The sequence below is a fragment of the Oculina patagonica genome, chromosome 3 (assembly GCF_052425735.1).
Source record: "Oculina patagonica isolate OP01 chromosome 3, crgOcupat, whole genome shotgun sequence".
Lineage (NCBI taxonomy): Eukaryota > Metazoa > Cnidaria > Anthozoa > Scleractinia > Oculinidae > Oculina > Oculina patagonica.
In genome coordinates this window covers 26,733,055-26,752,674 of record NC_135760.1, presented here as the reverse complement: position 1 = coordinate 26,752,674, position 19,620 = coordinate 26,733,055, and the positions used below count along the sequence as shown (strand labels likewise).

The window sequence follows — 19,620 nt, the reverse complement described above, 5'->3', positions numbered from 1 at the left end:
CGTCTTTAAGCCAGATTTACACGCATTTTTGGCGCAGGGCTGCAAATAATTTTTTTTCACTTGAAAGGACAAATGTCCTACTAAGACACCATCTTGGTTGGACAAATTTTGGTCGGACATCACTAAAAACAAAAGGTTGATTTTTTTTCATTGTTGCGGTAAAATGATTTACGATCAAAAAATTGTCTGGATATCATGTCCGACCACACTTGGGATTTCGTCGGACATAAACAATTTTTGTTCGGCCAATTCTCTATTTTCCAATTGCCCATAGTGCACTTTGTTTGCCCCCCAAGTTTTGTATAAACTATTGTTTTGGAAATATGCAGTCACCCCAAGAGAATTTGAAAACAATAGTTTGTGCAAAATTTGGGGGGCAAACAAAGTGTATTATGGGCAACTGGAAAATAGAGAATGTCCGATGACCGATTGTTACTTGCAGCCCTGGGCCCATTGGCGTAAAGTTGAAAGAATGTTTGGGTACAGCTGCCCTATGGACACCGTTAAGGACTCATAATTATGTGGATTGAATTGCCACGAGATGAGAGACCCCCACAAAAAAAGAGGATAAAATAGATGTTCAATCTAGAATTGTCTTGTTCAAAATTTGCTCTATAATTATAAAACCTCTCTACATGTCATTTAATAAAAAAAATTGTAAAATTTGACCTTAAATCAGTTCAAAATAGTGTGATATAAATATTCTGAAAACCTTGCTCTACTACCGGTATTACTTGAAAATAAGTCTAATAGAAAATACAAAATTGAAAGGCTTGTTATGATATCACTTAAAAACATTGTTAACAGAAACACATGAATTGGAAAAAAATAATTTTCTTGTTTATATATCAATTAATTGAAACCCTTGCTCTAATATAACTTGAACTGTAACAAGAATAGAAAATTGAAAACCATGTTCTGACACCATAATAAACTGGTGAAACAACATGCCAACAGAACTCTTTAGTAAAAGAAGGCTAGGGGGCGAATAGGGGTATGCAAATCCGCCGATCTGTGCTATTTTTTGGCTAAATCCGTCAATCTGTCACTATTTTCGTTCAAATCCGAATCCACATTACTTGAAAACTTTGTGTGGTATACTTTCACTCTAACGGAGAGTACCGGTAAATGTTGTTTTCATGCCAATTTTTCAAGAAGTTCCTTTTCATTGCTTTTTTGCGACAATTCCGCCAACATACCGTCGAAGACCGACCAAAGTGAACCGAACGTCGTTTAGTATCCACGATCCGAACTTCCTGAAATGAAAAGTCCAAAATCCACTCCAAAATTCTCAGCTAATCCACAATCCGCTGTATTTTCGAAATTCGCGAATCCGCTCAATATTTTGCAAAAATCCACAATCCGCACGCTTTTTAAGGCTAAATCGGTCGATCGGCAAACCTATTCACCCCCCTCGTAAAACCTTTTATATCACTTGAAAACTGAAACTCAAAAACCTTGTTCTTATATTTGAATTTGAAAACGTTATTGTACAAAATATCACATGTAACAGAATAATCAACAAGATTGAAAACCATGTTATTAAATCTCCTAAAATTGAAAAACTTATTGACACATCTTTTGAAACTGGTAAAAAATAAAAATAAAAAAGGAAAGGAAACGTTGCTCTAGGAACTAATACTCTGGTGAGGCATTACGCCTATGGGCATTGTCCTTCTTTGATTTTAAGGATTTATTCGTTTTCGAAGTTCTTGAAGTTGAACTGTAATCTGGCATAAGGGAACAGGTTGCTGAAGGAAGTGCACCGGAGGATAAGCTTTCCATTGTCGGAAAATGGGTACTGCTGGGTGGAGTCATCATTGTTGAAGGATGGGCACTGGTACATGTAGATGGAGGATGAGTGCGGGTGGATGGAGTTTCAGTCGTTGAGGAACTTGTGCTGTGGAACAAAGTTGTCATTCTTGAAGAACAATCACGGGTGGATTGATGGAGCAACTGTTGTGCTACAAGACAGGTTTGCCATTGTCTGAGGACACATGCTGTGGGCTGTTGCTGAGGATGGTGGAAGAAGGGTGTGAGGGGAAGGACTTGCTATCCTTGGAGATGGGGTATGCGTAGAAATTGTCACAATCCGGGCACTGGAGGAAGGCTGCAGCTGGTTTGGTGTCAGAGGAGGGTGTTGGCTCTTGAACCCTGACTGCCCATTCCAGAACATCAGTCGGTGGGCACCGTGTTGATGGCCTTGGATGAACCCGTCTTGTCACCAGGTTCACCCTTGCCCTTGGTTTAAGGCTTTTCTTGTATGCATCATCAAGATCTTTTTTAGCTTTCGTCAATGTTTTCCTTTCCCATGGCAACTTCTTCACAAGATACCCAGAAAGGACCCTTTCACTGTTTTCATCCTCAGAAAAGTCTGACTCATCTGAGCTGGTGTAGGAAGTGCTTCCCACAGCCATTTCGATAGCAGCCTTCCTCTCCTCAGACCATGGCATAGTCCTTAAGGTCGAAAGCCTCCTTTGAATTTTCTAGGCAATCAAAGCATAATTATACAACAGGTTAATTAATGAAATAATTATTTGTTTTGTTTCAGTTTCATCCTTGGTTCAAATTTTGTTTTTCTTTGTTTAAAACTCATTCACCATACCCAAAATCAAAGGAAAATAAAATTTGAACCACAACATATTCACCTACTTAAAAGGCACATGATTTCTTATTTCTTCTTCAATAATTAGAATATAGCAACCCTCCAAGTTAAGACCATTTTAGTCACCATGACGACTAAAATTTTGGAGCTGGTGACTAAATTTTAAATGAAGTCGCCAGCCTGGCAACTAAAATTGAGAAGAAGGATTGAAAGCGTGAGCTTAATTTAGCGACTAAAATTTTTCATTGGCGACCAAACTTGAGCAGTTGGTGGCCAAATGGCCACTAACGAAAAAAATAAACTTGGAGGGTTGTATTTTACTTATATATTTGGAGTATTGGAGTATTTTACTTATATATTTGTTGTTTAAATTGATGGGATTGTAAAAAGCTCCTCCCCCATTTACATGTAGGACAACCATAAATACATGTATGCATTGCATCAAGAGTTGTACATGTAAATACTGTTTGTACACAGTAACACGAAATAAACGACTACTTTATTTACAGTACAGTGAGGTATCTGAGTTGTATCTGTCATCATGAAAACATCTTACTTCTCTCATTCTTCCTTGCTTCCTGCAAATATTTTTGTGAGCCTCTACCTTGCCTTTTTTTTCCCTCGCAGAAGCATCACACAGACTTTTTAAGTAAGTGGTAGCAGCACCTTAGAAGCGAATGATGTACCATTGGTATTTGTGTACAGGTATGTATTTTGAAATGGGAGGACCCTTTGGACCCTTTGACAAGTATTTTAAATTTCCTTCTGTATTCATTTTGAGAAATTGCATTTTTACTTGTCTTGGAGTCTCAAATTTTAATAATTTGGATCTCGGAATCTTGTACTCGAAATTAAGCTATAATTATATTAAATATTATATTCTGGAGGGCAAATTTAGCTTAAATTGAAATACAGACGCTGACTATATTACTGTTAGAAGCGGTAAATAACCAACACGGCACATAATAAGTGGGAAACTAGCCAAACATTTAAGCTAAGAGACTCAGCAAATATACATCGCTGTAGATAGTCATTGGCACTCCACTTATTCTTAGCTATGAGCTTTAAAGGCAACAGCTAAGAACTTAATCAGTACCATTACGGTACCTTGAAATCTCCACACTTTACAGTCTCAGTTTTTTAGAAGTAGAGTCTCGGTTTGGGATTTTAAAACCAGGATCTCACAGTTTTGCAAAGTCTCGAAATTACCATTCTATACCCCTTGTCAGGAAAGTGAAGGATTAAGTTCACTTACTGTACACTTACTCAGGCAGACACTTACTCTTTGCATGCTGTGATATGGTCTTGATTTTTCATTGAGAAGCTCCACTAAACTTTTACATGTAAGTAACCAATCAATGAAATCAAAAATGATCCACATTATTGATTTTTATTCATTGTTGTCCTTTGTCCTTTTGGATTTTTCTGATATTTTCTCAAAAACTCTTAAAAGGTGTAAACACCTTTATCATTGATATCAGTCTCTGCTTTTTCATACAATACTGTATCTCGTATATCATCAGGACAGGTAAAATTGTTCATTAATCTTTCTCGGCAGCACTAGTAAACAAAGACAACTACAAGTTTAATTACCAACCTTTCATTTCAGCCACAGACCAGGGGCATTTATCACTTCCACCATGTTCAGCCACGACTGCTTCAATGACTGTTTTGGTGGCATCCTGGTTGGCCTCAGCTAAGAAGCTAAAAAAAAGTTGTAATCATTACTTTCATGGTTAGGTTTGTAACAGTCATCAATGTCCTACAAAGTAAAAATTAAGATCTAACTGTAAGTCAAACCCACGGCCTTCCGTACACCAGGTCTTCTCATGAACAGCATGTTTTTCTCCAAGCAAACAATAAAATGTAAGTATATGTTTTTCACGTGACTCAGCATTTGGACTTATACTCATAAGTTTCCCAGGGGGGTACTTGCAGTATACATGACGGGGAGGTCCGACATACTTTTTTGGGTTGAAAATTTACACCCTCAGTATTTTTTTGGGTCAAGAGATCTGTCATGTATTTTTTTAGGTCTTAAAGTCTGTTTGATGGAATAAATCAGTATCAAGGTGCTAGGTCTTGTACTTTTTGGGGTAGAAAGTTTTGATGCCAGGTATTTTTTTGGGTGTAAAATTTCAGGCTCTGGTATTTTTTTGGGTTCCCAATATGAAGCTCCGTCGGACACCCCCCCCCCCTGCCATGTATACTGCAAGTACCCCCCTGGGATAAGTTGTACATGTAGATATTTTAAAAGGCCATTACCTCTCATCCAACTTAAAGCCTTCAAAAGCTTCATTCTGTTTAAGGGCTTTGTACATCTTTCTGAAGTCTTGCTGTAAAAAAATAGGTACATTGTAAAAGTACATGTAAGGAAAACAATAAAACTTAAAATTTCCTGCAAAATTTTAGATGAAGTCTTTGGCTTACTATGCACATGTACATGTAGCTGTATTTCTAGTTGCCCAAAGAGTATACAGCAACAGAAGTTGTGTGATGGGAACCAGAAAATGTGCCCCTGCTGGGTTTTGGCATTGAGACCCAAAGAAAGCATCATTGTTGTCAGCACATAAACTGTACATAGAAAGTAACTAGAGTTTTGTCAGAGCTACACAATAATAATTTATACATCAAGTGGGCCAGCAAGGGTTCTTCATCTCTGAATTATCCAAAACAAATTCCCAAACATACATTGAGTGGTTTGATATACTTCCTTAATTACAAATTGTATCGGACAAGGGAAAAATACATTTAATTACAACCATAAAGGGAAAAGATTATGGCTTTTACTGTAAATTTCCCCTGCGCTTCCAATTTGAAGTTTATGACGTCAGACTGCATTGCCAAATTGTCTCATACAAAAGAATCTCTGTTTTCTAACAATAGCGGCAACACACTGACCTCATGTAGTTCAAAGTGGTGAAATGCAGGAAATTTAAAAGCACAACTTTACGCTATAGCTATTTTTACTACAACTGCCAGAAGTCTTTGCACAGGTATGCAAACAATCTATTATTTTATGACTGCCACACAAGCACAGAACAGAACGAAAGTAACAAAGGATCCAAGTTTACATGAACTGACTTTGAAATTTCATGAAGTGTGATGCTCACTCCCCAACAAATTATAATGTCGTTAACAGAGACCCTGGCCTTTTCCTTGTCAAACGTTGCAAGAACACAAAGATTTACTGGGCATGGTCAGTGCAATAACGCTATTGTGATGTGTAAGATCACAGGGAGACCACAACAACAAAAACAAATTGTCAACGAAACACCATTTGCAGATAGAAAAACTGTAATTATGCACCGCTTTACAAAATTTCGGACGAATCTTCGCAACCTATGTATATCGCAGGATATCTGAATATGATATGTAAGGATGACAGATAGCGTTAACATTTTGACCATATATGGGCAGCACGTGCATGTGTTGAATAATGATTAACAATTATTCCACGAGCGCGCAATGGATATGAAATGGTAGATAGGCAACGAGGTGCATAGCGCCGAATTGGCTATAATGATCTCATATGCAACAAGCGCGAGTGGAATAATTGTTTTATTTAAAACGCCCTAAGAATTGCAATATTTGAGCACTCCAGCTGTTTTCGCTGATGTGAATCGGCTATCATTTTGCGGCCAATGGTATATGAGCTCATATATCATTCTCTGTCAACCAATCAAAACTCAGGAATTGCAATATACCATTGCTAGTTTTTAATAGCAAAGGATATTCGTAGTTTGAGTAGCCAATCAGCGCACGCCAAAAACGCTATCCACTCTTTTAGTATATACTAAATAAATTCATTCAATGCCTCAACTGTTGTGGTCTCCCTGTGTTGAGATGTGTGAATTTTCATCTCCTGTTTCTTCTTCTTGGCATTCTCTTTTACATCAAACTAAATTAAAGGAGCAAAGAAAACAGGGATCTTACAGTTTCCCCAATTAAAGTCAATCGCCTATCAGCGAGTCAATACATGCAGTCATCAGTCTTGTGGTAACAATATTGATCAGAACCAGAAGCATATCACCTGTGATATACTTCTGTCAGAACAAACAAACAGAAATACATGTAATTATACTTACACGGCAATGCTGTGGAATAGAGATCTTTCTCCTTCTTTTCCTACTCGATCTTTCCTGCCCGGCTCCTGAATTAGAGCCCTCTATTTTGGAAGCAAGGTCTTCAAGCATCTGCCGCTGTTCGTTGTCTCGCGCTTCTATCGCTTCTCTGAGACGAGCATTTTCAGCCACAATCTTCTGGAGCAAAGCGACATATTGCTCTTCCATGTCGCAGACGAAAATCGATCACCAATCTGGTCGGGAAGCAAGTGGTTTTCAAACTGGCAAAAAGACGCGAAGCACATGAAATAACTGTAAACAAATCGCTTTTATCACTAGCACTCAGACGAATCGCCGACAAAGGGGTCACAAAGTGTACCGCCAAATGTTCCCGCCATGAACGAAGTGTTGTGATTGGCTGAACTGGGTTTGTGCTAAAAGCGGGAACGAAGGAACGCTGGAATGCCGGAACGCCGGAATACTGAAACCCGGAACGCATAAAGAAAAAATTGCGGGAAAAAAAAATCAAAAACGTTTCCACCGTTTGCATTGATTCGGGACTCAGGAATCAAAACATCCGCCCGCGGAAACGTTTCCAAGCCGAGGCTTCCGTCATCAAAGTTTGAAATGTCAAAAAGAAGACTACAGAAGCTCACAGAAACTTGGTACGATTGTTTCGAGACTTAAGCTTCAATTTCAAGGCTTTTGCGTTGGAAACCGAATTAAACTAAACGAAAAAAAATTATTTTTTACAAAGCCGACAGTGGCAAGACGGAATGTTGCGAAACGTTCACGGTTCGCTGGACATAAAAGTTCTGTACCTTTTATTTTTATGGTGTTTATTCTGACGGTCTAGCAAAACCCTTTTTGGCACAAAATGGTTTAACCTGCACTTTAAAAAAACATTTTAAGGAGTTTTGGCTACGGAATAAAATTTATTTATCGCCATTTCACTTTCGTGATCGCCCGCGAGAAACGTTGTCGGAAAACCCTTCAAAATTTTTATTGACGGAAATCTTGGAAACGTTTTCGCGGGTGTTTTGATTTCTGAAGTCGCGCATCAATGCAAATTAAAAAACGTTGAGACGAAGAGGATTTCGAACCCAGGTCAACAGCATGCCAAGCGGGAACACTATCCACTAAGCCATTTGCCAGAATCCTCATTTTGTTTTGGATAGAAACCTAACCCTATTATAAAAGCTAGCCGCAAGCAACCCATGCCAAAGCAGGCTAACCGGAGAGCTATCTATGCTAACCGGAATGATAGTTAGGCTAACCCGGAACGCTACTTGGGCTAACCGGAGTGCTACAGTAGGTTAACTGCAGTGCTGTTTTGTATTCATTACATGACTGCTAAATGTTAGTGGTATAAATTTGTCATAAGATGTTTCGCTATTGTCACATCATAACTCTATAGTTGGCAGAAAGACGTATTTGGCTATTCAGTGGATGGATGTGTTACCGGGGCTTTTTTTCCAGTTTAATTAACAGACTCCCGATACCCACGGATGTCATGGATGATATATCTTTTCAAACGATGGTTTAAAAAGAAGGAACAAAACAAAAAATCTTTCAATATAGATAGATAGTTTATTTGATATTTCTACATAACAATCTCAAACTGAAATACAAAAAGATAGATTATGTAAAAAAACATATATGATACAACTATTAAAATCTATTATAACTATAATAAAAATTTGCCATAGAGGGAAAAAAGCTATGTTTAAAACGGTTGGTTCGAGCCTTATATAATGAATAACGGGCTAAAACAGAAAACGAATAAGGAATATTTAAGGTTTCATTGCTTGGAATAATGAATAAGTCATTTTCAGTAAAGGAATAATGAATATCGCGGATAGGGAAGCGGTTATTCAACGTGCTCAAACATCATCTTCTTATCTGATCTGAAAAGTGTAGATCTGGGTCGAATCTGAGTGAATCTGATATGTTTGCATTATTTTATGATGCATGCACCCATACTTTAGGGAACGATTATTTTTTATGGGGTGGGATGGGGGGATTTAAAGGGGCTAGGCCAAAAAATATGGCTTCAAGGGGAAGAGCATGTGATGAGCATGCGTTTTGGAGGGGACACTCAAAGTTATTACGTTTAAGTGTTGTATGATGGCATCTATAATAGTGCAAAACTTCTACCAGGATGCCTAAAATAGCGCCGGTTTCTGGGGTTCTAAAAATAAAAATTTTCCCGGGGAAGCATGCCCCTGGAACCCCCGATTTTTTATGTACCGAGCAGCATCAAGTGGATCCCACCAACTGTTTGGTTACAAACAAAGCTAACACACAGTAACAAACATCAAATAGCTAGTTAATTAATACACTAGCAGTAGTTGGGTTATCACTTAAACTGCAATTTTGTCTGATATTCTAAATTTAACTTGATAAGTTTTACTCCTCATTATTTGCTTTTTTTTTGGGGGGGGGGGAGGGATCAAATAAAACAAAATAAGATTACCTAGGGAGGTGGGGGCAGGGTGAAAATATGTGATGACCAGGGAGGGTCCCCTCCCCACCCCATAAAAAATGAACTGTCACTTAATTTAGGCAATGTGGAATAATGAATAACAATGAAAATCTAAAAATGAATAATGAATAAGTCGTAAAAAATGTGAAGGAATAATGAATAAGTCAGTTACAATAATTCCTCTTCCACCCCGACTTATATGCTTGAAAATGACATTGACTTCTTAAGTTATACAAGGAGCCATAATCGCACCTGGTTATACGTATTTACATTTCCTGTGGCAAGAACTTGTGTAATTGATGGCTACTATCTACCTATCATAATTAGATTAGAACATGATAGGTTATCCTGATATGATGCGTGTGGGTCGATAATAAATAGGGCGCGTTTCTGTACACGTTCTATATGGTTGCTTTGCTTAGGTTGGCGGGAAGGCTATGGTGAAAAGCAGCTTAAAGCCGGCGCGCAATACTCTTGAGCTGTAGTTATGCAGGTACAATAGAAGTTAAGAATGACCTTTTTTGAGACACAAGCTCTTTTTAGTAATTTGATGAAATATAATCTTTTGTTTGCCTTCTTTATGATTTTCGTAACGTGGTTATTCCACTGTAACGTATCGGTGATGGTGACACCTAATATCTTAACACTCTTGACCAAATCTAGATCTAAACTATTAATCGAAATAGGAGCAAAAGACTGTTTAATTTTCTTGAAGTCTAAACTATACCTTAGTTTACAGCGCTCCGTGTTATTAGAGACCTTTAAAGTATTGTAGGAAAAAGTTTTAAAACTTCAAGGGGTGGTAAACCATATCATGTATGGATGAGGATGGGGTGGGGGGGGGGGGGGGTCACAATTTAATGCTTTCAATAAGTATATCTTTACAAGACCATTTTGGTTTGAAAATTTCGTCAAAATCGGGAGGTTTGAACCAAACACTGACATCAAAAGCACATAGCCTGCTTAGTTTTTGGAAAATGCGAAAGGCGCGAGATGGTGAGACGGCCACGCGAGGGGAAAAGAAAAACGCCCTTCTTTCTTATTTCCCTCGCGTGGCCGTCTCGCGCCTCTTGCATTTTGCAGATGTGCGCCCAAAAAGTTCACAGGCGCCTGCTACGTAAGCTAGGCTTATCAGAGAAGGGGGCTCATTTCAAGCCATATTAATGTTAGGTCTTCTACGACGAAAACTAATAACGGGAAGTTATTGAAGAATGGCACTTAGGCTAGTGCGGCAACAGGAAGATGTAATTAGTAACTGTTTATTAATCAGGAACAATAAACAGGTGTCTTCTGTAACTATATGACAAACAGGAGCAAATTGTAGCCAGATCTTGGTGTAGATCAGGATCAGCAGTAGACTTAATAAACAAACTTGAAATACAGGGCTGATCAAACAGCTAGGAACTGATGTTATAAATTTATTCTTGCCCAATATTTCGATTGAACAAAACCAACCTTCATCAGGGGCATAACACGAGACGGCTAAGAGCACGCTGTATCGCGTGACCTTGGTCACTCAAGTGGTACTTGGAGCATATAAGCGAATATAATCAAAATTCTTACTTACTACCTTAATTTTCGTAATTCGGCAGGCAAATACACTAGAACCAGCTCCGTTAACTTAAGTTTAACAGCGAGTTCTGTAATAGCCTTTCAATGCATTTTTCCTATTTGGAGTGCCTCCTTGTACCATCCATTTGGCTTTTAAGCTACAGCTTCGTATTTTACATGAGTCAATCATGTAACTCTTGTCAGTGACAAGTATAACTAAAAGACCGAAATAGATACGCCTGGTCTGCACGGCCAACTGTAGAAATAACTGAAAAAAGATTCTCGAGATTAGCCATTTGGTCGACGACTATAATTCTGTCATTAATGCAAGAAGCCCATATTTAATTGTAATAGATATAACGTTCTGTGCGCATGCTTATGATGCAAAAAAATTACATTTTCGGCTTGTCCCAATACTGAACTTTATACTGTATTTTTGAGGTAAATTGTTTGATCAAACAAGCTTTAGGGACGACGTAAACAGGAAGATTTAACGGACAATGAATAAAGTAGCATTGAATTTAGGTCCTTGATGCATTTCATTTATCTTGAATTTTCACACATCCTTAGTCAAGCATACAACCCGAACTTGTTCTGGCGGCAGAATTGTATATACATATATCATGTATACTGATTTATTAGACTACATCAGTTCTGTGCGCTGGAGCTTTAAGACACATCTTTATTCTCGGGCTAACCTTTACTTCATAATTTTGTTGGCCGGATAGAATTAAAAAGTCTTACAGTTGAAAGTACGGGGCTTTCACAGTTGATTGTCGCTGAAGAAAATTACCGACTTCGGGCTAACAATGAGTCACAAAACTTGCAACCGTTTGATCAGTATCAGTAAGTGGACATGACAAACATAAAGTCAATTTCTTTCTATTTGGTAAACAGGAACAAGAAGCAAACCATTTGGCGGCCATGCCAAGTGTGCGTTGCTTTGTGAAGGCTAATGACGTACCGGAAAACAGATTCTAATGCTTAGATAACGTTGATACAAAGTCCAATGTAGTACCTATATCGCACTTTAGAAGAAGCCGGCAATTTTCGTAGTGGAACAAGTACTTTGTTTTTTATTTTTACCCAATTTTCACTAGCTATTTGTTTCACCATCAAAATTGCCGGAAAGAAGTCCTTAGATCGCGGGATTTTGTAAAAGGGTGTGGGTTTTCTTTGGAAATAATTAGCCTGGAGGCAATTCCTTTGGTGGAACAAATCCTATTTAAAGAGCCTCTCTGACTCCACTAACTTCATCTGCCGGAGGATTAAGAAGAAAAGAGACGTTTTCGAGCTGCGCCATGGCTGACAACATGAAACCCGAACCCGAGGTGGAGTTTAGCGATACCAAAGCTTCAGATGCGAAGCGGTCTTCTCGTAATGTTAAAATCGCTATTATCGGTGTCTTAACTGTGATTCTGTTACTGGGTGCAGTGGTTTCTGTGGCTGTGTATTTCACGTTGAGCCGCAAAGCTTCTTCAAATCGTTTGGCAGAAGTCAATCTGGAAGAGGGTGAAACATTGACGTATCGAGTGGATCAAGATATACAGATACAAGGGGGCGATACACAGAAAGGTATCTTATTTTTTCAAGTTACTTAGTGCTTTGATTTCAATTTGAACTCTTGATAACGCATTTTAAGCGTACAACAAGTTTTGAGATATATTCTGCACACTCCTTTGCAGTTCATTGTTAATACGTACAAAATGCTTTCTCGTTACCTTTCACTTTCATTGTGCATGCCACGCTTTGTTGTCTTTGTTTACATTCTTACCGTGCAGTCATGCAGGGATTTTTTGTTTACGAAAACTGAATTGTTATATTGTAGAAAACTCAGAAAACTACTCTTTAACAAGCAGCAATGTAAAATATAGCCTTCCTAATGATTGGTGAATACGTTTTGGCTATTTTATTGACCTCACTTGTTACCATAGCAACAGTATGGCTTGCTAAAACACCCTTAATCTTGGCTTTTAGTGCTTATAACTCAAAAACGAGCTCGATGACCCCCATTTTATATTATTGAAAATTTTATTGCTGGTTTTCACTGTCACGCAATCAAAAAATAAATTCGAAACCATTCAACTACAGAAGCTATGAATTTCAAATATTATAGATGATAAATAGATAAACAATTTCTCCAAGTTTCGGGTCTGTACGGTGTACCGTTCGCGAGTTATTTGCCGAACCTTTCCACGCAAATTTATAAAGTTTTAGTATGGAGACGCCATAACTGTGTCCTTCCGAGGGACACAGTAATGGCCGCCGTGATGTCAGAGAAACCATCTGGAACTCAGTTCTGTTTACAACAGCGGCTATCCTTGGCTTAAGAGCTAGTACACTTTCACATAAACACCACTTATTATATCTGAAATGTTCAATCTGCACAAAATGGAAAGTAAAGGCCTTTTTTCAAACAAAACAGCTACCGCATTTATTCGATTAAGCGCCCTGGGCGCTTATTAAATTTTTGGACCTTGAGAGGTGGGCGCTTATTCGAGGCTGGGCGCTTATTAAATTTTCACCATTTTCAGCAAATAGTAAGTTGATTTTTTAACAAAACAATAAGTAATAACAAAACGTGAAGATGTACCAAAGCAGAATTTTAACTGTTCCATAAAAGTTTCTGTAAAATACTAAAAACAAAATCGGTCTTTGGGCAAGTCTCTTAGTAGTACTTAGTCAATTTTAACTCCTCTTCTGCACTTAGCCTTTTTTGTGGGGTGGGGGTGGGCGCTTATTCGAGGCTGGGCGCTTATTAACTTTTCCTACCTTCAGGGTGGGCGCTTATTCGAGATGGGCGCTTATTCGAGGTTGGGCGCTTAATCGAATAAATACGGTATGTCACGGCACTCAGCTTGAGTCACATACGACGGAGAACTCAATATTCAAAGTGCTCTGTTTTAAAAAACGAATGACACTATCGATTTGGAAATTTGCAAAAACATATATTTTTAGTTTATCTTTCGCCTAATGACAACGAAAATTGAGCAGGCCTAGTGAATTTTGATTTCAGAATTTTATGACGTAACATGAAAAACCAAGAATATAAAACTTTTTGCAAAGTTAAAAAAATTCTACGAACCAGTTTTAGATGTTCCTAGCGAACAATCGCTCCTTTATCTTGGATCAAACTCCAAGAATTAGTTCTGAATAAAAATTTTGGAAATTTCAGGTACAATCCATGCAGTGGTAGGAATCCGAGTTCTTAACAAAACTGCAGACGAATATTGGTTTCTGATGAAAGTCAATCTTTCTTATGTGGCTGGTAATGTGGATATACCAGGAGTGAAAACAATGATAATGGACTACTTTCTTGTGCGACTAGAAGTTGTTTCAAGGTAAAAGTTTAACCTTGTTTCCCCAATCATAACGTACCTTAAGTTTTATTTCTTTATTTTAAATCCTTGGGGGTCTTTTTGTCTTAGTAACTTGTACTTTGATTTTTTCTTCGATCAATTCAGTTGATTTGATTCTTTCCTAATTTCAGCCCCACATCAGTTTCGAACGATTTAGAATGGCCCGATTTATACTAGAGACGGATGATCCGTCTGGACAAACTTGCATTTTTAATTAGGCGAGCATTTTTTAGTTCTTCTTCATAATTCGTCTTGGCAGACGAATTATGAAGATAGCTCGTCTGGACCGATAATCCGTCTGTTTGCCCGTATTTATACACAGACGAATTATCGCACGAACTAAAAAATGCTCGCCTAATTAAAATGCAAGTTCGTCCAGACGGATCATCCGTCTCTAGTATAAATCGGGCCAATTATTAAAAAGCTCTACTGACTTGGAATCGAGTCTTAAAAAAATCATATTTATAACATTTGTTTGTTTGTTTGCATAGCAGTACTTAAGACTCTGACAATTAAATAATAATGTTTTGGATGCCATTGAGTTCAAATCAGTTTTACAGAGACCTAAACTGATAAAGGAATGATGGAAGTTTACGAATGTTTTCTTTCATCTTGTAGATTGCGCTTTACGGCGATGCTAGAACCACATTAGTGCTAACTTGGAAAAAACATATTGTAACCATTAGTTCAATTCAATTATTTCTGCAGTATATTTTAAAGTCTGTGCACGTCACTTTCTCGACTAAGAAACTTTTGAGACGCAAAAACTCACGCACATTTACAATGCAAATAATCTGCCAGGTTAATGGTAGTCTTCATGAACATTTTCGACTCTAATTTAATTTGTTCCCCTTAGCTCTCAAACTCCACGCAGTGAAAATGGGACCGGAGAATCATTTGAACTTTTTGGAAATAGGACTACTGACAAGGAATTCATTCGTTTTATGTACCGCATACTTGACCAACTTCTTCCAGCCGTGAAAAGGGATCTTTACGAAGATGTAGACGGAGAGAAGTCGGAACAGTTGAACCCAGAAAAATCTGCACGAGTCCCGGGAGCTGTTAAAATGCACAGGGAGGCTAACACATTAGACAAGGGCGTTGTCTTCATCAAAAATCGTTTTAATCGCTCAGATCTTGTCAACTTTACGTCAGCAATTGACATGAATATGGCGTACAGCGACAGAGCGTCCATTAACAAGAGCAATGGAATGGTAACAGAAAGCCACGCCTTCTTGTCAGAGCAGATGAATTTTGGAACACCCATTCGCACTAAAAGTGGTTCTGATGTCACCATGATGGACATAACCGTTTTTAGTCACGTGACCCTTATCGAGACCGATGCCCTTTACTTTGCGGGGGCCGAAGTCCTTAGAACTCAGTCATTTGTGAGGCTGACTGTGTCAGGTGCTAAGAATGCTGATCAAGCCTTTAATTCAGGTCACAAGCCGTCATGTAATGACTCAGCTTACCTGACTCAGAACAACTCCACACCGACATCAAGCTCAATGAATGGAAGTATCACCAGACATAAAAGAAGTATATCAGAAACATTTACGAAGAGAATCAAATTGTTTCATAAAGAGGTGATTGGAATTGACATATCAGGAGGAGGCAAAGTTTGGGTGGAAGCGAGAGTTAAGGAGGCCTTGGAAATAGGAGTGGAAGTAATCATTAAATTCGGGGATTTTGCTGTTGAGGTCCTACACCGAACCTATGCTTGGGAGGCCGGAACCAACGCCGAAAATGCAGTTACAGAATCATGGAATAAAAAATTTGTAAGTATACTTTAAATAACGCTTTTTCAACATTATACTTAAAGAATAATAGCTTCGGGCATCTATCATATGATTGACAAAGTTACTTATCAGAGTTTTCGTTGGGTAAGGATGTGTGCCGCTTTTATGAGTCAATTAACAATTTATAAAGTACTTATTATAATTTCATTATATTTCCACAATATCCAAAAATAAGGGTCACTTGTTCGTCTGAGTAAACTGTAATATGTGCCACACTCTTTAAACTGAATAATGTTTTTACCCGGGCTTCTAAGTTACTTTCATACTCACTTACTTACTTTGAGCTGACAATAAAAATACATCAAAAATAGTAGGTAAATATATACATTTTTAGGGGGTAATCCCTGCGATGGACTAGCATCCCATCCAGGGGGAGTAGCAATACTCTCAGTTGCTTAATGCTACGGAAACCGGGATAAGCTCCGGCTGTATGGGCCACTTGGCTCGGAGACAGACTTTTTTTTATGTTTCAAAAAAAGGAAAGAGCTTCTTAACTTACAAACATAATGAACGTTATAATTGATTCAATTTTACATTTACATTATCAATTGTATAAGAATCTAGTCTTTGTTATTTCTTAAATATATTAGTTAATGACAAAACCTTTGTAAACAGACCAATACCTCCCTTTGGAGAGTAAGGCGCAATAAAGATATACTATTACTATTACTATTACTATTACTATTACTATTACTATTACTATTACTATTACTATTACTATTACTATTACTCACTCCCACCCACCTCTCTCTTATTCACCACCCAGCCAGGATTAAAGGCTTTCCCACAGTTTCACTTTCTTTCGATTGGCGCAGCTAAATTATGCTAACCTCGCCATTTCTGTTTTCCTTAGACTCGCGAAACTCTCGTCTATGACGTAATTCTTGGTGTGGAATTCGAGCTGGAGTTTAAAATCTTTATTGACTTTAACTTTCCCAAGAAGGATGGCGGTCAAGCTATAGAGGTAAAAAGAAATATACTGTTGATCAATTGACTGACTGCAGCTCACTGGGGATAGCTGACTAACTGAACGAATGAATTAATTAATGTACTGACTGAATTACCGAATGACTGACTTGACCGATTGACTAACTCATTGACCTACCCACTTACAAACTGATTGACCGACTCACTGTTTGATTACGGTAACTCGATTGACTTCCCGACTGAGGGACTGAGTGAGTGTGTGAGTGACTGATTGCTTGACTGACTTTGATGTTAACCGACTGACCGATTGACTGACTTACTAAATGACTGACTGATTGATTGACTGATTGACTGATTGACTGACTGACTGACTGACTGATCGACTGACTAACTGACTGACTTATTAACTGACTGAATGACTGTTTGACTGGCTGATTGACTAACTGATTGACTAACTGACAGACTGATTAACTGATTGACTGATTATTTTACCGATTGACTGACCGTCTGACTATCTGACTGACTGACTTATTAACTGACTGACTGACTGAAAGATTAACTGACTGATTGATTTAAGGATTGACTGACTGACTGATTGAATGACTAATTGACAAATTAATTGAATGACTGATTGACGGATTGACTGATTGACTGACTGACTGATTGACTGACTAATTGACTAGCTGACTGACTGATTAACTAATTGACTGATTATTTAACTGAGTGACTGGCCGTCTTACTGTCTGTCTGACTAACTTACTGACCGTCTGACTGTCTGTCTGACTAACTGACTGACTGACTGACCGTCTGACTGTCTGCCTGACTAACTGACACTGACTGACTTATTAACTGACTGAAAGATTAACAAATCAGATTAACGTGTTCAACAAAAAATGGAAAGCATTTGAGAAAACGTCTAAATAAAAAGTTAGGTAGGTAAAGAATACTCCTGTTGTACCTATAATTTTGTATGTTTTAGTATACGGTGTAAAAAAAAAAAAAAACCTTGAGAAACTAAATTGTAAAGTAAAAATCTATTGCACATAAGTATAGGTTAAATCTTATCTTCTAATTTTGTAAAGTGTTGATTATCAATAAAAAAAAAAAAAAAAAAAACTGACTGAAAGATTAGCTGTTTGACTTACGGATTGAACAAAAGAGTAACTGATTGTTTGATCGACTATTCAGGATAATGTTATTACAGAATTAGCATCAATCTCTAAGTTATCCGTGGATAATGATTTCTTTCATTTAGGTTGATTTAGAGGTCAAATTGTTAGCCAAAGTAAGCTGTGAATAATAGCCAAGCTCACTTGAGAAATGACTTGGAGTTCTAATCGGTTCTATATACTTGCAAAACGTAAACGACGGGGATAAGAAATGTAAAAAGAACAATACCTGTCTGTTTTGAGCCGAAACGGTCTCATCAGCGCTACTCTCTCCACGAGTAAACCTGTATGAAACACGATACAAAGCTTGATGGAAAAAGTGAGTTGTGAGAAGTGTTATAGCTTTCGCTGTTATCAAATTATCTGTAATGGCTGTAATAACTACAGTGATCTTGGATTGTAAACCGGCTGACAATCATAAATGTCCCTTTTTTCTTAGATTAAGCCAATCGGAGAGGTCGTGGCTGCAATCACAGGATTTGCGGAAGTATGGCCTGCTAAAGCTGGAGCGAGAGGTACTGGGACTATCGTAAAAGTCAGTTTACCCCTCTCATTCACGTACCAAGGAATCCTAAATGATGACGACGCATCACTGGACGGAATATGCATGCAGTTACGCCCTCACTTTACTGCTTTGAAGTTGACAGCTAGTTCTGTTTATCAACGCTTTAGGTGCAAATTACATTGGACGCATTTCTTATTCGGGTTTTGGTTGGTGCCGTTATGCGAATGGTCAGACTGGGAGGTATACAAAAAATTTGGTGAATTGGATGGTATCGATATATCGTACGACGCATTTAATCTGTGTTTTTGAGCTTCTTAAGATTTAATTCGTTTTGATCTTAAGGGATTTGTCTTTCAATTCACCTCCACTTCGGTGAATAATTGTTAAATATATGCCCATTAGACACTGGCTGGTTATGAGTGGGGGGTGGGGGGAGGGGGGTGGAGGGGATGGAGGGGTTTGTGGGGGGCTTATATCGACCCTCTAACTAATTCATAGAGGATTAACCTTATAAACGCTATCGTAAGAAATGCAATTTTGGTATTCAATATTTCAACAGACCTCACCCCCAATGTGTGACTTCAATAGCTCAGTTGGTAGAGCATCGCACCCTTATCGCGGAGGTCACCGGTTCGAATCCCCTTGAAGCCAGAATTTTTTCTGGTTTCTTTCTTTGCAATTTCTTTAATTGTAATTCACTGCGAGGAATTTTTCACTTTACATCTCACCTGCAGTTCACATATATGAATTATTTCATACACTTTACGTCAGAGAATTAGGTGTTGTTCAGTTACAAGATGAGTGAAACTAACTCCTAATTCCGTAAGTAAGAGACTTCAAAAACACTAATGCAGAAGATATCGATGTGATTCAAATTTCAGCCAAAGTACAGTACTCACAAAGATGTAACCGCGAAAAAAAGTGTAAGTTTAATAGCCACACGGGAATTAAGGTTCTTCCTTAACCAGAGAGAGAGAGAGGAGAGGAGAGGCCACGTCCGAAAGCAGTACTTTTCTCTGTCTGAATTGAGGAATATGAAAGGGTATTGAAGTATATATAAAAAAACTTAGGAGTTCTCTTGGGGAAACTATCATTTAGGTAGTTTAGTTAAAAGGCTCTTTCAAATTGCCTCGATCAGACGCACCTAGCGGCAAGT

The 19,620-nt window shown here is 38.1% G+C and overlaps 2 protein-coding genes across 2 annotated transcripts; one reads left to right on the top strand and one right to left on the bottom strand.

The window, feature by feature from the left end:
- Nucleotides 1-628: 628 nt before the first annotated feature.
- On the bottom strand, nt 629-7,036 carry LOC144647312 (uncharacterized). Its single transcript, XM_078507092.1, has 5 exons — nt 6,694-7,036; nt 4,871-4,941; nt 4,203-4,309; nt 3,162-3,271; nt 629-2,486 (listed from the first exon to the last, which is right to left on the bottom strand). The coding sequence occupies exons 1-5, from the start codon at nt 6,895-6,897 to the stop codon at nt 1,965-1,967; spliced, it is 1,014 nt and encodes a 337-aa protein (XP_078363218.1). The 5' UTR covers nt 6,898-7,036; the 3' UTR covers nt 629-1,964.
- Nucleotides 7,037-11,315: 4,279 nt separating this feature from the next.
- On the top strand, nt 11,316-18,855 carry LOC144645764 (uncharacterized). Its single transcript, XM_078505311.1, has 5 exons — nt 11,316-12,280; nt 13,881-14,046; nt 14,921-15,842; nt 16,717-16,827; nt 18,399-18,855. Exons 1-5 carry the CDS (start codon nt 12,007-12,009, stop codon nt 18,771-18,773), a joined length of 1,848 nt encoding a protein of 615 aa, XP_078361437.1. The 5' UTR covers nt 11,316-12,006; the 3' UTR covers nt 18,774-18,855.
- Nucleotides 18,856-19,620: the final 765 nt, after the last annotated feature.

Excerpts from the sequence above, each read along its gene's own strand:
- LOC144647312 (XM_078507092.1), bottom strand. The coding sequence starts at position 6,897 with ATGGAAGAGCAATATGTCGCTTTGCTCCAGAAGATTGTGGCTGAAAAT. Across the intron at positions 3,272-4,202 it reads GTCTGTGGCTGAAATGAAAG|GTGCTGCTACCACTTACTTA; the intron begins GTTGGTAATTAA and ends TTCGCTTCTAAG. Across the intron at positions 2,487-3,161 it reads AGCAAGGAAGAATGAGAGAA|AAAATTCAAAGGAGGCTTTC; the intron begins GTAAGATGTTTT and ends TTGATTGCCTAG.
- LOC144645764 (XM_078505311.1), top strand. The coding sequence starts at position 12,007 with ATGGCTGACAACATGAAACCCGAACCCGAGGTGGAGTTTAGCGATACC. Across the intron at positions 12,281-13,880 it reads AGGGGGCGATACACAGAAAG|GTACAATCCATGCAGTGGTA; the intron begins GTATCTTATTTT and ends TGGAAATTTCAG. Across the intron at positions 14,047-14,920 it reads CGACTAGAAGTTGTTTCAAG|CTCTCAAACTCCACGCAGTG; the intron begins GTAAAAGTTTAA and ends TGTTCCCCTTAG.